Genomic DNA, 18277 nt, shown 5'->3' with positions numbered 1-18277 from the left:
GAGTGTGGAGTTGAGTCGTGCCGCTAGTGAGCGGGGTTGCGCGTGGTGGCGTAGCTTTGGGAACGCATTTCCAAGAGTGGGGGTGAGGTTTCCCAACGCCATCAACATTCATCGTCAAGCGCGTTCATCGCATCTTGGTTTCCGTGTGTCGACCTTGCAAACGGCAGCAGGTACGTAGGCTGTGGTTGACGATGCTGCTCGATTGTCGGGCGCGTCAGCAGCAAGGCGCGGAGAATTTGCGGTTATCTCCGCCGCGCGTGGTTCGCATAGGGATAGATCATGGTGGCCTCATGTGGAGCTGTCATATTGGAGGATACGGGAGTTCTAGGAACCTGTTCAGGCAAGCTGCATTGATGCAAGGGGTGCGGTTGGTGTTGGTAGCTGCTCTATCATGGCCCGACGCGACTTCCTTGACACACTGCCGCGCGACCATTAGTCATGCCACCGCTGAGGTCATCGTTACCGGCTTCGCTTTCCGATAAGCTGCGCGATAGGCATTTCTCAACCGACGGGATTGTAATGAAGGCTATCGGAAAAGGACCAGTGTATTCGCTGTAGGAGGTGTTGAAACGGGCGATAGCATCAACTTATGTTCTTGCCAAGCAAAGAGCAGCACGCGTGCGGGACGCGTCAAACCTCGCAAAAAGAGCAATGCGCAAGAGAGGCGCCGTGTATGAAAGAACACCTGCATTGAATGAAATAATACATGGAATGGTGAACGCCATTTCCTCATACCCGTGATCATGCTACAGCAACCAAGAAATTCGTCTCACCCTCTTTCTTTACCGTTCTTGCCCGGTCGACAAGGTCATCTCCAACCGCCAACCTCAGCCTCTCACAGGTTGCCGGACTATCCAAATTCCACCCCTCGTCTTTCTTCCCGTTCATTTTCCTCGCTGCCAACACAGCCTCTCTCAGTGCGAAGAACACCGTCGACCCCAAGAAGAGCGGTGGCTCACCAATACCCTTGGAACTTTGCACACTTCTCAAGTGGTTCCACGACAGCGGGTTACCGTCGTTATCATGACGAAGCATACTGGCGTTGAAGACCTGTGGGATATCGCTGAAGCCGGGGATCTTGTATGTACCAGGACCCCGAGTGAAAAGCTGGCCGTTTCGAGTCCAGAGTGTCTCTTCGATGGTGAAGAGACCTTGGCCTTGGATGAATGCGCCTTCGATTTGTCCATAGTCTATTGCTGGGTTGATGGAGTTGCCGACATCCTGAAGCTTCGTTAGCACGTTGAAATGAATGCATGTGCAGTAGCACTCACCATCATGATATCTGTTCGTAGCACGGTGTGGTCGCCAGTGAGTAGGTCAAGTTCGACTTCAGAACAACACGCTCCTTGGGTCCAGTAGTAGTACATGGGCTTGACAGTTTCCAAGTTTGTGTCGCCCCAGGTGTATCCGACCTTTGGCATCTTCCAAAAGCCATTCGCAGCGAGGTTGACACGATCGACATAAGCTGCATGAGCGAGCGCCTTCAGTGGCGCATCTTTTCCTAGCTTCTCGCGATATGGTCTCAAGCGTTCGTTGATTTGATCGCATGCGTTCTTGACAGCCATGCCATTCAGGTCGGATCCGGATGACGCAGCGGTAGGAGATGCGTTCGCAATCTGGTATGTCTGGCTATCCTGGGTGTAGATGGCGTCGAGCGGAGTGCCAAGCTCTTGCGCTGCTATCTGACACATCTTGGTGTAGAGACCTTGACCCATCTCTGTTCCTCCATGATGCAAGAGTACACTACCATCATGGTAGATCTTGATGTAAGCGCCAGCTTGGTTGAGATGTAGAGCCGTCGCAAAGCTAAGACCAAACTTTGAAGGAACAAGGCAGATGCCGCGCTTTCTCCACCGATTGTTCGAGTTGAAGTCTTTGATAGCAGCTTTCCGATTCACATAGTCGGCAGACTTGCTCAGCTGGTGCAAAAGCATGGGAACGTGCCAGTCCTCGTCGATCTTTTGGAAAAATGGAGTGTGCTCTCCAGGCTTATAAAGGTTCTTCAATCGTAGTTCGTCGACGTCCATACCCAGACCTTCTGCAATGTTGTACATGACGGTTTCGGAAAAGTACATGCCTTGCGGCGCTCCGAATCCTCGGTAGGCAGTGTTGCTGTGGATATTGGTCCTGCACACGTGACCACGCAGGAACACATTTGGACACTCGTATGAGTTGTCAAAGTGCGTCAGACATCGATCCATGACTGCTCCGCTCATGTCTTGAGAGAAACCAGCGTTGTTGTAGACGTCAGCTTCAAGCGCGATGAGCTTGCCTTCTTTCGACACACCAGCCTTCCAACGAGCTTGGAAAGGATGTCTCTGGCCACTGAGCAGCATGTCTTCATCGCGGTTTAGCATGATGCGCACTGGCCGCTTTTCCTTCCTAGCAGCTATCGCTGTGTATACGGCGAACGGCACGCTGCGAGACTCTTTGCCACCGAAACCGCCTCCCATGCGCTTCACGCGGGCATTGACGCGGTTGCTTGGTACACCCAGTACCGAGCTAACAAACTCTTGAGTTTCCATGGTGTTCTGTGTCGACGACCAGACCTCCATAGCCCCGTCTTCCCCGGAAGGTATAGACAGCGCTGCATTCGTTTCGAGGTAGAAGTGCTCCTGCCCGCCTAGCCGGCTTACACCTTCGAATATCTTGTCGCATTGGGCGAAGGCGTCACCCATCTTGTCATCGATTGCAAGACCTTTCCTCAGATTCTTCCCATGCGGAAAGTAGCTTCGGGCCGCGATAGCTTCGTCGATAGTGAGAATGGGGGGTAGTTCTTCGTATTCGACCTTCACAGCCCGCGCGGCCGCTTGGGCTTCCAAAGCTGACTCTGCGTAAATCATGCCAATGACCTGACCGTGACAGAGAACCTTGTCTTCAGCAAAGAACGCTTCATCCTTCTTGATCGAGCCCCAGATGTTGACATCCGCGGGTATGCTATGTCGATCGATGTAGCCAACAACACCAGGCAGCTCAAGCGCTCGCTCCCAATCGATGTTCAGGATTTTGGCGTGGGCCTTTGTCGACATGACGAGTCCACCGAATAGCTCACGATCTAGTCGTGGCATATCGTCGATGTACTCCGCCTCGCCAGTGCACTGCTTCAAAGCAGATAGATGCGCCACCTGCTTACCTACAACGCGCTGCTCGTAGGGATTGTAATCATCGCGAGCACCACTGGAGATCTCCCGATGAATCTCATCAATCACCTGCTCGTCAACGTTGCCAAGACCAAACTCAGCAGCAGACTCGTGCCAGAACCGAAAGAAAAGTGACAGGGTAAGCGTTTTCCGGTAGTCTGCCATCCCACCTGGAACACCGTATGGAAGATCGTAATCCTGTAACAACGCCGTGAGAGCAGCATCAAGGGTTTCCGAATGAAACAAGGGCTTACCCAAGAGGGCAGTCTGGGTTTTGGGTGACTCTTTGGTCATAGGCGCCATGCCGCCGTATACAATCGAAGCATCCTCCACTAGGCCGTCAGGATTTAGACGCACTCGGAACGCAGCCGTGACGATTGCGATGTCGTCGTCTTTGCGCTTGGCTTGCTTGTAAGCCTTGAGAACCTCTCGTGATCCTTCCGGAGGCAAAGGGATTCGAATTCGATGTAGCGTTGCATCAGGCGGGAGTGATGTGGTTCTGTAGGCGATGAAGAAACTTGACATCGGGAGATCGACGCTGCCATCTTTCTTGTTTACAGCTTCCAGGGTAGCACCAGCCGCAAGCAGCACAGGGTTGGCGTCTGAAATTGGCGATGCTGTTGCAATGTTGCCAGCTAATGATGCAACGTTACGAATCTGACGACCCGCGAAATATCGCAACTGTCTGCGAAGGGCCTCTAGCACCATCGCACGCTTTCCGAGCATTGTGTAAACCTTTTTGCAAATCTCTTCAAGCTCAGTGAGCGGCGTGTTCGCTGCAACGACGAGTTCCTTGGCTGTCTCAAGCTCAGCATGTTTTGGCATCCGCGTTTGCTTCAATTCTGGTATATCTGAAATGTAGACGGAGACAGCAAAGTCAGAGTTTTTGAAGCGAACTTCCACTTGAACTTCACTGGCACCGCCGATGAGCTTGGCTGAGGGGTATGCGTCTTTCAAATGCACAAGTTGCTCGAGCTTTGTAGGACGAAACCAGATCTTCTTATCGTTACCGTAGCACAGCGGCTGCGGCTCGTACTTCCATAACGCAGGAGGGAAGATGAGCTCAGTATCCGGAACGTATTCAGAGAACTCGATCTTCGGGACACCCTTCTCTGAAGTCGCCGCCGGTGCCTCGAATGTGGATGTGACAGTCTTAGATTCGGCAGCCGCACCATGCTCTTTACTCTTCAGCGGTTTCGCGTAGTCTGCGCCGCTAATCTTGGGATCCGGTTGCGGCTGTTTTTTTGCATCCAGAACGGCAGTGATGTGCTCGTCTTCTGACGCCGATGTTGGCTCCGTTGGAGGCGACGAGGTATCCGACTTGGTGTCTGTTGAGCTGCTGTCGGACGGGCTATCCCTACAGCAACCACCAGGTCGCCCGCAGGAGACCTTGGAAGGACCTGCACAGCCATTGCGAGTCAGATCAATGAAATCTTTCTCAAACTTCTCGGCGTCGGCAGTCGTTGGCTCGTCTTCTTCTGCTAATTGACCTTTTAGATCCTCGGTGACGAATGTCTTTGCAGCTTGAAGTATCGGCTTGTAACCTGTACAGCGGCACAAGTTGCCGTCCAAGTGACCCTCCATCTCGATCTCTCGAGCACTGAGATGGAACTTCTCCGTCTCCGGATTGTACGCGTTGCGCACCACTGCGTACAGACTCATCACGATACCAGGCGTACCTATAGAGATAGTCAGTTTTAGAGCAGGAAACATCGTCAGGTTGACTTACAGAAGCCACATTGGCTGCCGTGCAACTTCGCGATCCTCTCTTGCAGAGGATGCGGTCTGCCAACGTTACCGATGCCTTCCACGGTGATGACATGTTTGCCGTCGATACCAACTAGAGGGAACAGGCACGCGTTCACTGAGAGATGCTTGATTCTCTTCTTTTCAGAATGCCAATCTGCAACCTGCAGAACAACAGTGCATGCGCCGCATCCACCCTCGCCACACCCTAGCTTCGTGCCTTTGAGGTTCGGCTGAGCGCGGATGTAGTCCAGCAGAGTCCAGTGCGGGTTTGGATTAGTGATGATTGTTTTCCTTCCGTTGATCCACGTTGTTATGTCTGGTGTTTTGAACGTCGTCTCGATGAGAGGTGTGAGGGCTTCGGTAGCGGAAAGGCCCCGCGGCGGATCTGCACTGCTTTTCGGCGGAATCGGCAGAGACATGACGGGTGTCAAACCTAAGCAGACAGGTAATGAGGCCGAAGAGATAGAGAATACGATGTTCTCTTCATAATGTCCTCACCCAACATCCGTTTCCGCAGTATTCACACCCTTCTCACGTAATGCGATCGCTGATTGGCCTGCTGGCGCGAGTGGACTGTTCCGATGAAAGACGATTTCGCCTTTCCGATGGCCGGGCCCACAGTACCCCACTCTTGGACCACAGCGCAACAGCGTCGTACAGATGGCTGTTCGTTCGTACTCCGCAAACACCAGCCTCGTCATACGCTTTGCTGCATCTGCCCCTCCCCCATTCCTGTATCTGCAAACACCACTCCCCAACATGGGATCTGCGGCGATGGCGACCACCGTTTCTGGCACTAGCGCCAGGTACATAGGAGACCCTGAGCAGCAGCCATGTAGCTGTTACAGATCTTTTGTGGCAGCAACGACTTCATTCTCTCCTTTTCGCAGTCATCAGTGCAGGTGCGATACCAAAAAATATGCCGAAAGCAGATAGCCCGACAGGCTTCAAGCCACTCAAAGAGACTGCACTTTTCTCGCCGTTCAACCTCGGCCCTCTGGATCTCGAGCACAGAATAGTGCAGGCGCCATTGACACGCATGCGAGCAACCAAAGAGGAAGATGGAGTGTTCGTACCGAAAGAGCTACACGTTGAGTATTACAGCCAACGCGCAAGCAAGGGCGGATTGCAATTGACAGAGGCCACTGACATTGCCAAATACGTGGGTAGTGCGCGGCCAGTCGAAGCAAACGTGCTGACTTGTACTAGGCCAGCGGGTACCCAGGTGTACCGGGTGTTTTCTCGGACTCCCAAGTCGCCGGCTGGAAGAAGGTCACGGATGCTGTCCACGCAAAAGGCGGGTACATCTTCTGCCAGCTGTGGCATACTGGACGTGCTAGTCCACCGTCCTTCCGGGCCGGAGCGCCAACGGTCAGCTCGAGCGACGTGCCTATGGAAGGTAGTTGGCTTGACGGTGTCGCGTGCGCCGATCATCCACCTAAGCCATTGACTGTTGAAGAAATTGAAGGGTTGACAAAGACCTGGGCAGAAGCCGCGAAGAAGGCGGTTGGGGCCGGTTTCGACGGTATCGAGATCCACGGCGCGAATGGGTACTTGCTTGATCAGTTTCTACACGACAATGTCAACACAAGAACGGACCAGTATGGCGGGTCAATCGAAGGTCGCAGTCGCTTCCCGCTTGAAGTCATCCAAGCCTGCTCCAAAGCCATCGGTGCTGATAGAGTTGGCATCCGTCTCAGCCCATACAACTATTTCCAGAACACCAAGGATAGCAATCCCAACGATCACTGGGAGTACCTATGCGAGAAGATCGCGTCGCTTCCGCAGGGTGAGAGGCCGGCATATGTCCACATGTGAGTTAGACCACTAGAACCCCCGGGCTCATGCTAACGATAGCCAGGGTCGAACCGCGCTTCGATGAAGTCCTCGACGAGCAAGCCAAGATGGACGCTCTGGCCGCTTACACTACACAAGGAGGCAAGGGCGTGGAGGCAGAGGCGACGGTCAAGGTCAAGGGCAACACGCTCGTCAACTTCCGAAACATCCTAAGGAAGGGTGGCGTGAAGTTCATTGCAGCTGGTGGATTCAATAGAGACAATGCCGCGCCGAAGGTAGAGTCCGGAGATGCTGACCTCGTCATATTCGGTAGGTGGTTTATAGCGAACCCGGATCTGCCCAAGCGCCTCGCTGAGGGCCTAGAGCTGAATCAGTATGATCGCGACACCTTCTATGGCGCTGATCCGCCGCAAAAGGGGTACACAGATTATCCTTTCCATGTACAGACGGTGGCTGCATAAGGAGGACTTGAGGCTCGATGCATCAGTGGCGCTGGCAAAATAGCTGTGTTCTTCTCCCTAGTACAATAAGGTGCAGACAATATGACCGTGTCTACTAGTGAGTCCCGTATATACTGCTGAGTGTCGATGTCATGACCACGAGATACGCGTCGCGGTGAACGCGAAACTGACGCGTCAGCGGAGCAGCCGGGGTGGGGTCAAATTTGGTTACTAGCGGCAACCGGAAGAGCGAGCTTGCCCGCCGGGAGCCACCTTAGTGCGATTCACCTCGTCCTCTCCAAGCACATACGTCTGTACTGCGACCCATACCTCAGAAGCCGCATCAATCATCATGGTCAAGGAGACGAAACGCGAACGGCCAACCACAAGAAGCCTCACCAGAGCCGGCATTAGGCCGTCGGAATCCATCCCGGTTTCGAAGGACGCATCGACAAACAAAAGAGATTTCATCAGTGCACTACCGGACGAGGTACTACTGAGAATCTTGGAATACCTACCCGACATTTTGCACCCAAGGAGCAAATTCACAGTGACAGACCTCGAAGGAGGCGAAATCCGGCCACGACGGCCGATTCTCGACTACGCATCGGTAGCTCTGACATGTCGCTCTCTTAATCGCGCCGCCACAACCATGATGTATAGAAAGTATGATCATTGCTACGATACCGAACCATCAACCCGATTCATCGGGAGTCTGATCACCAACCCCGCGCTAGGTGCGTTGGTAAAAGAGATGAAAGAGGTTGGGCAGGTATCTATCGGAGACGAGCACATGAGCTCTCGCATCCGCAGCTTTCAAGACATACAGATGATTTGCTCTAAGATTGAGAGTCTCGGCATTCCTAACGAAGAATATGCTACACTTTTACGCAAAGGTGAAGACGCATTCAGTGCTTTGGAGTCAGCCTTGATCCTATGGCTCACGCCCAACATCGAGACCGTCGCCCTGAATTGTTGTCCAGGAGCAGCACGTGCCGAAGGAGAGAATGGGAGTTGGGTCCAGCGCCAGCCACAGGCGGCGTTATTACCTATTTTCTCCGCAAGCCTAGGGATACCTTATGGTCGTGTGCACCAGTTCACAAGGCTGAAAAGACTGAGTATCCGAATGCTAGGATTGCACATCAACTGGCTAGCGCCCATCCTTCGGCTAGACTCTCTACGGGAAGTAGTCCTGTCAGACCACGATTATCTTGAATCCAGTCTCAGCGATCCCCCTTTTTCCTGGGGATGTCCCCCGAAGAGGTCCAAGGTCGAAAAAATACGACTGGAAAACTTCGAGTGTGATCTTGAATTGTTGGAAAATCTTCTTGGCTCATGCAAGGCACTTACATCCTTCTCTTGGGGGTCGTCAACACATGCCACAGGCAATACTCAGTGGCAGTGGTCTGAGGCCAAGGCCTTGTTGGAGACGCTACAACCCGGACTTCAAGCTCTGGAGTTGTGCGAACGCCGTGAATACAGCGATACGAGGTTGGGTACACTCCAAAGGTTTGCCAGTCTGCGGTATCTTGCTGTACCGTTTGAACTCTTGATTAGTATGCAATACCCGTCATTGATCTGTAACTTGCTAACCCACGCTAGGTCCTCTCGACAAGCCGGAAGAGCGAAGTCTCGACAAGCTTCTGCCAATGGGTCTGGAAACACTCGTACTCAGCAAGGGTTGGGACTCTTGCGGCGGGCGAGGCGTGTTTGACGTGCGGTATGAACGACCTCAATGCGATCCACAAGTCCAAAGCCTACTTGATGCATGTCAGAGTGGCAGCATTCGTCTTCAGAAATTTGGCATCATAATGTATGTGCTGGGCGAGAATCATGACGTCTCAGAGACGGAGATTGACGCACACTTCAACTTCCACGAATATGCCATCCAGTGCAGACAATGCGGGATTCATTTTGACTTTGTTATCAAAGTTCGCACTTGTGGAGATGGTAAGGCCAACCTCACAACTGGCAGGTCTCGTTCCGCGTACTGACTATACGTGTACAGTTCTACCAGCTTTCATTGAAGCATGGTCTACAGCGAATGAAGAGATTGCGAATGAATACAAGCAGCACCTCTATTGTCCAGATGGCTGGGAATCGAATAGCTGGCAACCGTGTGGCCATCAACTACAGGGTATGTCAAAACCCGCTTTCTTCGATACATACGACGACGCGTATGATCTTGATCGCAGAACTTCAGTCCTCAAGGAGCGCGATGACGACTGACTGTAAGTATACCAATCTGAATGCCTGTATATAGGGTGGAAGCGATCGCATAGCGACCTCGTTGCAGAGAAGGAAGCCTCTTTGTCTTTGCTACCGAGTCAACACCTAGTACAATCACAACGCGTTACTCTTAAACTACGAAATTGGGGTTTTTTTAGCCGGCTACCACCGCATCGGCGAACAATCTGACCCTACGTTACGATAGCTCTCTACTGCACATCCACACCCAGCCTACGCTGATCAATGTAACCTCTCGAACTCCTCTACAATCTCCTCTGCAAGAAAGATATCCGCTCCATTCGTGAAACCACTGACCAATAAGCGCCACAACCGGCGCGCGAAAATCAATGCTGGGGAGTACGCCTCCTCCAGGAAGCTCTCGCCCACAACACCCTCGAAAGCGCGCTTAGCCTCCAACAAATCCGCCTCATCCGGTTCGACCAATGCGCCGCCTTCCTCGCCTCCTTTGCCAATATTGCCACTCCATAGGAAAAACGGGGCGCGCGTGCTCATGAAAGCTGGCGCGAAAAGCGCGAAATCCCAGCCTACGATTCCAGTGATGGCTATTTCTGACTCCGAAGTGACAGAGGCAAGAAGATTGTGTGCATTGAAGTCGTCATGGTAGAAGTGGAACGGTGAAGAATCCGGGATGAGGCCGGACTCATGTAATGTCTCAATCACTTTGACGATCCTAACCCAGACTTCTTTGCCACCAGGTTGTTTCGCAGCAGTCGCATGTGCACGCTGGCGAGCACAGAGATCGAGCAAGAAGTCTTTCGCGCTTTGCGGCTCTGAACGTGCGATGTTGAAGGTCACTGGGCCAGTGGTATGTTTAATTCTGGGAATGGGTACAGGCTCCGTGCTGACGAAATCGTTCTTGAGATGGTGAGTAGAATTGCGGATGCCGATGAGACCGGGGCACTTGTTCCGTATCTTCCTTACATCTAGCAGAACGTTGGAAATGGCTCGCACGGCACTGAGTCGCTGCGCTTGATTCAACGTTGGCCAGAGGACGTCCAGGCGTTGGCCAGGCAGCCGCTTTTGGAGCATGTATGATCGACCTAGCGCGTTATCTGCGGTCGCATCAAATGTGACAATCTTGGGGACCGGATATTCGAGCTTCAGGCCCAGATACGCTAGCATGGCAGCTTGATGGTGCATGCATTGATCAGGATTGTGCGGTATGCGAAGAACAAGACGCTTTCGCTTGTTTTGACGTGTCGGCCGACCAGTAAGACATGGCTGAAGTAGTTCGAGAATTCTCTGAGTGGTGTACCATGGCGCTTTAGGCGGGATCTTGCAAAGCGTGACGCTGAGGAAGCGGTTGTTTTCTCCGTCTTGCATGCGTTCGATCTTTACGTCTCGGGCGCAGTAACCAGGAAAAAGATCGAGGATGAGCTGTGAAGCTTTGTGCTTAAGAGTTTCGAAAGGCTCATCTCCTGGTTCGCGTTCGACTTCTGGTGGTAGGGGGACATCTTTCCGCGGATCTTCTTCGATGTCTTCATCATCGCTAATGACGGAGACCGCATCAGCTTCAGTCTGGTTGCCTACGGCGTGCTTATCGGCCAAGGGCTCTGCAGGCGCCATCTTTACAACTTGATGGGGGCGTTTCGATAATCAATTCACGAATTTCGACTCGCGCACTCCGATTATTGACGGGGAGAGATGGTGTTCTGAAATTTTGCGTGAGCCCCATCGAGCATGCATTGTCAATGAAATAAGTATTGGTTTCTTTGTTCTGGTTTACATGGTATGAAACCTGGACTCTCTGTTTATCGCACACGCAAAGGCCATACAATCACCCAGACACACTGAAGAAGGCGGTTTTGCTAATGTCTTGTAGCCGTGGTCGTTGTCTCAATCATCTGAAGACATGGGCTCAAATGTTCACAATGCTGCCCGCTGCACTTCGTCCATACTGACCCCATAATGCTCGTTTCCGCGTGAACTCCAAACAATCACACGTTCGAATTTGGGACTGTAGAAGGGTATCGTGGTTTCTCCAGAATCGTCTGCCACCGAGAGTTTGGGATATGACGACTGCCAAGACGCTAAACGTCATCTCCGCTTCGGCCCATGTCTCCCGAGATTTCAACACCAACAATCTTCACGATGCAACAGCTGCAATTCAACATAGCCATTGTTCTTCATCGCCACATTATCGGCAGCTTGTGAAATTTGTTGATGTCTTTATATTGGTATCCAGAATTCACTGCCATGCTTCACATACCCGTGGACGCAGCGCCTGGAAGTGCTAAGCTAAAACGCCTCTCAGTGCAGTCGTGGCGCTGCCCAACTCACGCCTTCAAAGATTCCATCAAGCTACATATGACTTGTCATTGAGCGACTGTAAAAGGTTTTTGCACGGTCACTCTAACCGCAGGCGTGACTTCAGCGCAATCTTGGGCTTGCTTACCGGTAAGCAAAATACACAGTACCTAAGATCCTTGTTATCTGCGCGAAGCAACTCACATTCAACTTCTACACACATACTCTGGCTAGCTGATCTTCTATGTCTTTAAAAAAGCTTACAGTGTCTATGAGGACAAGTGCGCTCAAGGCCCTGGATGAGGCGTTATATGGCTCCGAGCATGGTTTCGGAGAACGAAAACTACCCCTGGAGATGAGGTCTCGCACCTCCGGATTCTCCATCAAGCTGCCACTTATCTGTCGATACGAAGACAACAAACCAACACTCTTACTCGACAAAGTGACGAAACATGTATGGGATCTTCTCTGCGGTCATGTCGAAGAGGAGCGCATCATCAAGATCAAACTCGATAATGGCGCCGAAACCTATGACGCAAGGCTTTCGATACCAGGACGCGAACCGCTTGAACGTAAAAGGGCCGAAGTGAATCTTCAGTGGCAAGAGTACGAAGAAGCGAAGCATGTGCTGAAAAAAGGTCTTGAGTGGATAAAGGAGAAACTTGCATGATGGGAAGGAATATCTCCGCGCTAATAAGACTGCAGTGTCTGTCCTTGAGATCTGCGATTACTTCATGTGGTCCCTGATATGCTAACTTGTTATGATGCAACTTCCGGTCATACGATCTTGTGCATGACAACCCCGGCCCTTTCTGAGGAATACAAAAAACCGGAGGAGTTAGGCCAAGCGCATAAGACAATGGCATGAGGTGGTTTGTATCTTCAAGAAAGCGCGCATGTTCAGCTTGGCGGTCAACGCAAAGGGAGATATCTGAGATGTTGACATAACCACACGACTAGGTCTAGAAGCATAGAAAGATTCGAACCGATTCTAAATCCCGACACGTCAACGGGAACTAGATTAGCGCTGCGCGTAACGCCTTCCTCCTTGAGCGTTCCACGTGTCGCGGCAGATCGATGATACACGTTACGGGACTAGCCCCAGATTGCCGTCTTCACCGCGAGCCTCGTCCGAGAGTTTTGCAGTCTTGTCGCCTCAGACCCATACCCTTATCGGACCGGTGAGGGCGGGTTTAACGGATATGCTGTGCACGCACCGCTTGAGGCTCAAAAACGTCGTCGAAGTGGGTCCGATGCCGTCGGCGTAGATCGGCGAAAGAGCAAAACACTAGGATAACGAAACGGCAACCTCATACCGTCTGTTGATGTATTACAAATGCTGGAAAACTTCTAGAAAATGTGTATAGGTATAAGACTGACGAGAAGTAGTAGATTCTGCATCTCATCAAACCATCTTAACGTCTCTCACAACAGTTCATCCCTCTCCCTCCATTCAGTAACGTCACCAAACAATCATGTCTTCCTCACCAGACTTCAAGGGATGGGTCGCCCATGACCCCTCCGCCGCCGATGGCAACATGCAATGGGGTGACTACACCCCCAAGAAGTTCGAGTCTACCGACATCGAGATGGAAATCAGCCACTGCGGTGTCTGCGGCTCCGACATCCACACTCTCCGCTCCGGCTGGGGCCCCTCAGACTACCCTCTCGTCGTCGGTCACGAGATCATCGGAAAGGTCACCCGCGTAGGAGACGATGTCAAGGACCTCAAGGTCGGTGACCGCGTTGGTGTTGGTGCTCAGAGCGACTGCTGCGAGGGATGCAGGCCCTGCAAGACCAAGCAGGAGAGCAACTGCAACAACTTCGTCATGACCTACAACGCCAAGTACAGCACTGGCGACAAGGCCATGGGTGGTTACGCAAAGAACTGGCGCGGACCTGCCGCCTTCGCCATCCCCATCCCCGAGGGTCTTCCTTCAGAGTACGCCGCTCCCCTCATGTGCGGTGGTGTAACTGTCTACAACCCTCTCGTCTCATACGGTGCCGGCCCAGGAAAGCGTGTCGGTGTCGTCGGTATCGGTGGTCTCGGCCACTTCGCCCTCCTCTTCGCGAAGGCTCTCGGATGTGACGAGGTTGTCGCCATCTCCCGTTCCTCCAGCAAGAAGGCCGATGCTCTTGAGCTCGGTGCTGACAAGTTCATCGCTACCGGCGAGGACCCCGACTGGATGAACAAGAACGCCGCCGGCCTCGACATCATCATCTCCACCATCTCTGGTGGTTTCCCTCTCGACCAGTACCTCAACCTCCTCGACGTCAACGGTACTTTCGTTCAGCTCGGTGCCCCCGACGACCCATTGCCCTCTTTCTCCCCCATGGGCCTCATCTTCAAGAACTTGAAGATCGCTGGTAGCTTGATCGGTACCAGGCAGCACATCCGCGACATGTTGGAGTTGGCCAAGAAGACCAACCTCAAGGCTTGGGTTCAGGTCAGGCCTATGTCTGAGGCCAACGATGTCATCGTTGACTTCGAGAAGGGCCTTCCCAGGTACCGTTACGTGCTCAAGAACTAGGTGTTTATGATTAGATGAGACGATACCCTTTAGTTGTAGTTTGTGTAGTATAGACGAATTGAACCTTTAGTTTCTCAGTTGTGCAGTGTTCAGCGCATGTGACAAACTTGAAAGCGCATTAGAGAGACCGGTTCACGAGATGCCATCATCGGATACATCACATTGAAGGCTGAACGCATGCTAGTCAGACCATCATAGGTATTGCCAAGTCTTGATTCTGTCCCTCAGCTGACTTCTACTCCAATTGTGCCCGGTCTGGGTGCTGAGATCTAATATGCCTGTTCAAATTGTCCCTGCGCGGCATACTCTTTGCGCACCATTCAACCGGACACACAAATTGCGATGTACCAAGCGGTAGACCAAGTTTCCTTCGATGAGCCTTGGTTTGCTTGTGGCGCTCCAAATCCTTTTTGGCATCCTTGCTATCTCGAAAGTATGCGTCGCAAGGCTCACATTTGTACGTCTCGTGTGTACGCAAGTGCAGTCTATCAAAGCTCAGCGCTAGTAATTGAAAAGGGTTTTGAGTTCAACCCGCACTCACCTTAATTTGGAGGGCTGCCGAAATGTTTGTCCGCATGTCTGGCAAGTGTGGTCCGCTTGATGCTCTTGGAAGGCCGCAGAAGGCTGAGGTTGATGCGAGGTTGACGATACCGCTTCATATTCATTACGCGAAAGTGGAAAAGAGTGTTGTGGCCGTGGGGAATATACTAAGCAATCGGGTAAAGGAGGGAGTCCATCTGTCTCGGGTGGTTGCTGCTCTTCTTCGCTTTGCGGGTACTGGGAAGGCTGGTTCGCTGGCGGAACACAGGTCGGGTTTACCCGAAGGTCAAGCAAGCGCGGATCAATAAAAAGGTGATGTTCGTGTAAATCTTCGTCTCGAAAGGTGCTTGCTCTAGATCCGGAAATTAAACGCTACGACGAGAGTGTAGCGGTGGCTTTCCTGTGTTCCGAGGGTACGCTCCAGGCTCCCAGAGAGGCAGAACAGACGAAGAAGAGCGATGCGAGAAGATGGAAAGGAACAGGAAAAGAATGGACGCTCTGGCGGCCACAGGCCCCACGGTGAGGAAAGAAAGCAAAAAGAACTGAAGAGTTGAGGGCAGTTATATGTTCGATAATCAGACCGACTGAGCGCTGATTAGCTAAACACAATTTGGTAGGCCTCGAGTGATCAGAGCCTATCGATGATTTTCTGATGCATGCGACAATGCAGTAGAAGTGGGGTCGCCGTTGGACATCCCCGACCCCACCTTTCTCTCGCGAATCACAGCCCTGTCTCCGCAAGGTATCATCAGGGTTACTACACTCCGTGTCACATTTTACATTGTAGCCACAAAGTTCAAAGTATACATGATCTTGGGGATTACTCACTTCTTAAGGTTTAATACCGTGTATGCAGCATGTCACAGCAAGATCCACTCACATTTGATAGCATGGATGAGCAACAAGTACGCAGTGACGGAATGCCGCTAGTCGGACCACATGGAAGACCTAGTAGGCTCCATACATGGGGGCTTCATGTTGAATATCCTAGGTGTTCAGAGGAATGTGTCGACGCGCAAGACCCACCTGCAACCAAATCGCTCACCCAGAAGTTACCTAGGTAGTTTCAGGCTCAGTGCGACCAAGCTCATGCAAGATGAAGTCAAAGAATTCCTCTCAAAGGGTCAGAGATCAGTAGCGCAGGCGGTAGGCCTCAAGTGTGCATATATGTCGTTGATTGGTCCTCATCGAACACTGCACAACCATAAATGCAACAGGTTTCTCGCGAAGCTCATCATTCCACCACGGGCAAAAACTCACCCACAATCTGATCGAGACTCAGATTGCCAGTCATGTCTTCCATCTTCTGTTGTGCGAACACTCAGGGATACAGGAACCGCATTCTGTCCCATGAACCCAAGTTCAAGACCTTCATGGCGTGGGCCACCTACCCCAAGGAAAGCGACATCATGTCATCCGACACAGCGCCGTCTGCGACCGACATTACATTTGCAATTCAAGTTGTCAAGCAAACCAACTACGGCCCACTCGACAGCAAACGATACTTCGTCACTGGCTCTGATGGTGCTTTCGTCGAGGTGACTGAGCAGTGGCTTGTCGATGCGAACTTCGAAAAGCTGAACACGTAAGAACAAGGAAATAGGCGCAAAAAGCCATTTCTAACACTGCCATAGGTTCAAGAACTTCAAGTGTGCGGCTCACAATAAGTTCTTCGAAGTCAACGTCTACCAGAAGAACGCGATAAACGCGCACCACTGGCGTGCCAACATTGCTAGACCTGCGACTGAGATCGATCTTTGAAGTACTGCAGCTGTCAGAGAGACCACTGTAAAGTGCGACTAAGCAGGAGTGTTGATAATTTACATGTAGTGATCGGTAGCCGAGTGCAATACATGAAAGCCTTCGTTGCAAGACTTCGGCCCTACAACATACTTTGCACTAATAACGCTAAGCTCGAAGACTGCACCTGGGCATGATTACTCCTCGAACTCCCAAACAGGCCTGTGCGTTCGCAACCGATCAAAGTAGCACCTAACCCACTTCTCCACCCCATCCAAACGTTCCAACCAGCTCATTTCCTCCAATAAGTACCCGATGGTCAGTATTCATACCGGTGGCCATGGCTATAGACCTGAGCTCTCGGTTGAGCGTGTGTGTGCGTAGAACAGGTGGATGTCGGGACTTTGCAAGGGGGTTAACTCAAAAATACAGGCGAGTATACCCAGCCAAAAGTGCCTGTGCCAGTTGAAGTGAGCTCTGTGCGTCACAGACTGCAGCTCATGTAGTTCAAAAGCCGATTCATTGTATCACCGCCCTAAAAGCTCTCTGTAATCCCAGCCTTAATACCTTCCACCTTCGCTGTCAGCTCCTTCCAAACCCGCTCTTGATCCCTCTTGCCCTCCTCACTCCGCACATAATGACTCGGCTCCGTAATCTCACAATCACTGAGATACTTCCCATGCGTCTCAACGCCTGAGATACCAGCGTGCGTGAGAGTCCTCGACCCGACTTCCGTTTTTCGCGCAAGCAGGAAGCGTCCAATTGCGACGGCAATGCCATTTTCGCGACCGAATTCACTTTAACCGGTCAGCATAAGACAATTAGTGAAGGGGTGTACGGTAAACTTACGAGTGGCAGAAGCCAGGGTTAACAAGGTTGACGGTGACTGGGATTTGCGACTCGGGGTAACGTTCGCAGAATGCGCGAACAAAGAGTACCTCGAGTAGCTTGCTAACTTGATACCGGTTGTTTAGGCTAACATCCTTCCCATTAACGACCTTTTCGTTCAGTCTCTCGAAGAGCTTGCCCTCGGGTGCTTTCGTCTCGTCGAAGGTCGCCCATTCGTGCACCTCGGAGCTCACAATGGTAAGCGTGGGTCTGGTGTTGAACTTGCTTGCCGTCTCCTTGAGCTTGGATAACAACGCAAAAGCCAGCAGGAAGGTGGAAACAACGTTCACGGTAATGGTGGACTCGTCTTGTTCGAAAACTTCCCACGCGGCGCGGGTTACGCCGGCGTTGAGGACTGCGATGTCCACTCGTTCTAGCTCTTTGCTTGCGTTCTGGGCGAAATCGAGAACGGACTGGTAGGATGACATGTCGAGTTGCATGACTTTGACTACATTGCTGCGGCCTGTGGTTGATTCGATGTCCTTGCGCGCTGCCTCGCCTTTCTCGATGGAGCGCACGGCGAGAATGACGGTGGAGGCATTGAGCTGGGTGAAGTGACGTGCGGCTTCCTTTCCAAGACCGACATTAGAGCCAGTGACGATGACAGTCTTGCCAGTTAGGTCGCCGGTGGGCTTGGATGGCGTAACAAAAAGTTGGGAGTAGAAGAATCGCCTGATGCTCGCCATGATGATTGTTGGGCTACGAGCCTGGGAGGTATTGGGCGGAAGAGGTGATGAAGCTTTTCGATGTTGAGGGCGCTCCTGCGCTTTTAACGTCGTGATATCACGGTGGGCTTGAAGGTCGCGCTTGACTAGGGCAAGCGCGCACCTTGACGGCACGCGGGGTTTCGCTTTCAATCCCTCCGTCCCGCACCGAGAGGGTATATTCTTGGGATATGATATCACCGAGTTCCAGACCTTCCTGGGCAGCATCCTTGAGACTCACGCCAGAACAA

General features: G+C 52.1%; 6 protein-coding genes across 6 annotated transcripts; 3 read left to right on the top strand and 3 right to left on the bottom strand.

The window, feature by feature from the left end:
• Positions 1-741: 741 nt before the first annotated feature.
• On the bottom strand, positions 742-5308 carry J4E79_009030 (uncharacterized protein; the record flags this gene model as incomplete). The annotated part of the gene is made up of 3 exons (XM_049357882.1): positions 742-1221; positions 1272-4819; positions 4870-5308. 3 exons carry the CDS (start codon positions 5306-5308, stop codon positions 742-744), a joined length of 4467 nt encoding a protein of 1488 aa, XP_049207481.1.
• Positions 5309-5808: 500 nt separating this feature from the next.
• J4E79_009029 (uncharacterized protein) lies at positions 5809-7147 on the top strand (the record flags this gene model as incomplete). The annotated part of the gene is made up of 3 exons (XM_049357881.1): positions 5809-6051; positions 6099-6703; positions 6751-7147. 3 exons carry the CDS (start codon positions 5809-5811, stop codon positions 7145-7147), a joined length of 1245 nt encoding a protein of 414 aa, XP_049207480.1.
• Positions 7148-9595: 2448 nt separating this feature from the next.
• On the bottom strand, positions 9596-10942 carry J4E79_009028 (uncharacterized protein; the record flags this gene model as incomplete). Its single annotated transcript, XM_049357880.1, has 1 exon — positions 9596-10942. The coding sequence occupies one exon, from the start codon at positions 10940-10942 to the stop codon at positions 9596-9598; it is 1347 nt and encodes a 448-aa protein (XP_049207479.1).
• Positions 10943-13098: 2156 nt separating this feature from the next.
• On the top strand, positions 13099-14154 carry J4E79_009027 (uncharacterized protein; the record flags this gene model as incomplete). The annotated part of the gene is made up of 1 exon (XM_049357879.1): positions 13099-14154. The coding sequence occupies one exon, from the start codon at positions 13099-13101 to the stop codon at positions 14152-14154; it is 1056 nt and encodes a 351-aa protein (XP_049207478.1).
• Positions 14155-15986: 1832 nt separating this feature from the next.
• Positions 15987-16455, top strand: J4E79_009026 (uncharacterized protein; the record flags this gene model as incomplete). Its single annotated transcript, XM_049357878.1, has 2 exons — positions 15987-16279; positions 16329-16455. 2 exons carry the CDS (start codon positions 15987-15989, stop codon positions 16453-16455), a joined length of 420 nt encoding a protein of 139 aa, XP_049207477.1.
• A 514-nt stretch (positions 16456-16969) lies between these two features.
• Positions 16970-18008, bottom strand: J4E79_009025 (uncharacterized protein; the record flags this gene model as incomplete). Its single annotated transcript, XM_049357877.1, has 2 exons — positions 16970-17231; positions 17284-18008. The coding sequence occupies 2 exons, from the start codon at positions 18006-18008 to the stop codon at positions 16970-16972; spliced, it is 987 nt and encodes a 328-aa protein (XP_049207476.1).
• Positions 18009-18277: the final 269 nt, after the last annotated feature.

This window comes from Alternaria viburni, assembly GCF_023758015.1.
Source record: "Alternaria viburni strain BMP 2772 chromosome Unknown scaffold_23, whole genome shotgun sequence".
Lineage (NCBI taxonomy): Eukaryota > Fungi > Ascomycota > Dothideomycetes > Pleosporales > Pleosporaceae > Alternaria > Alternaria viburni.
This window is presented reverse-complemented; position numbering and strand designations above follow the sequence as displayed.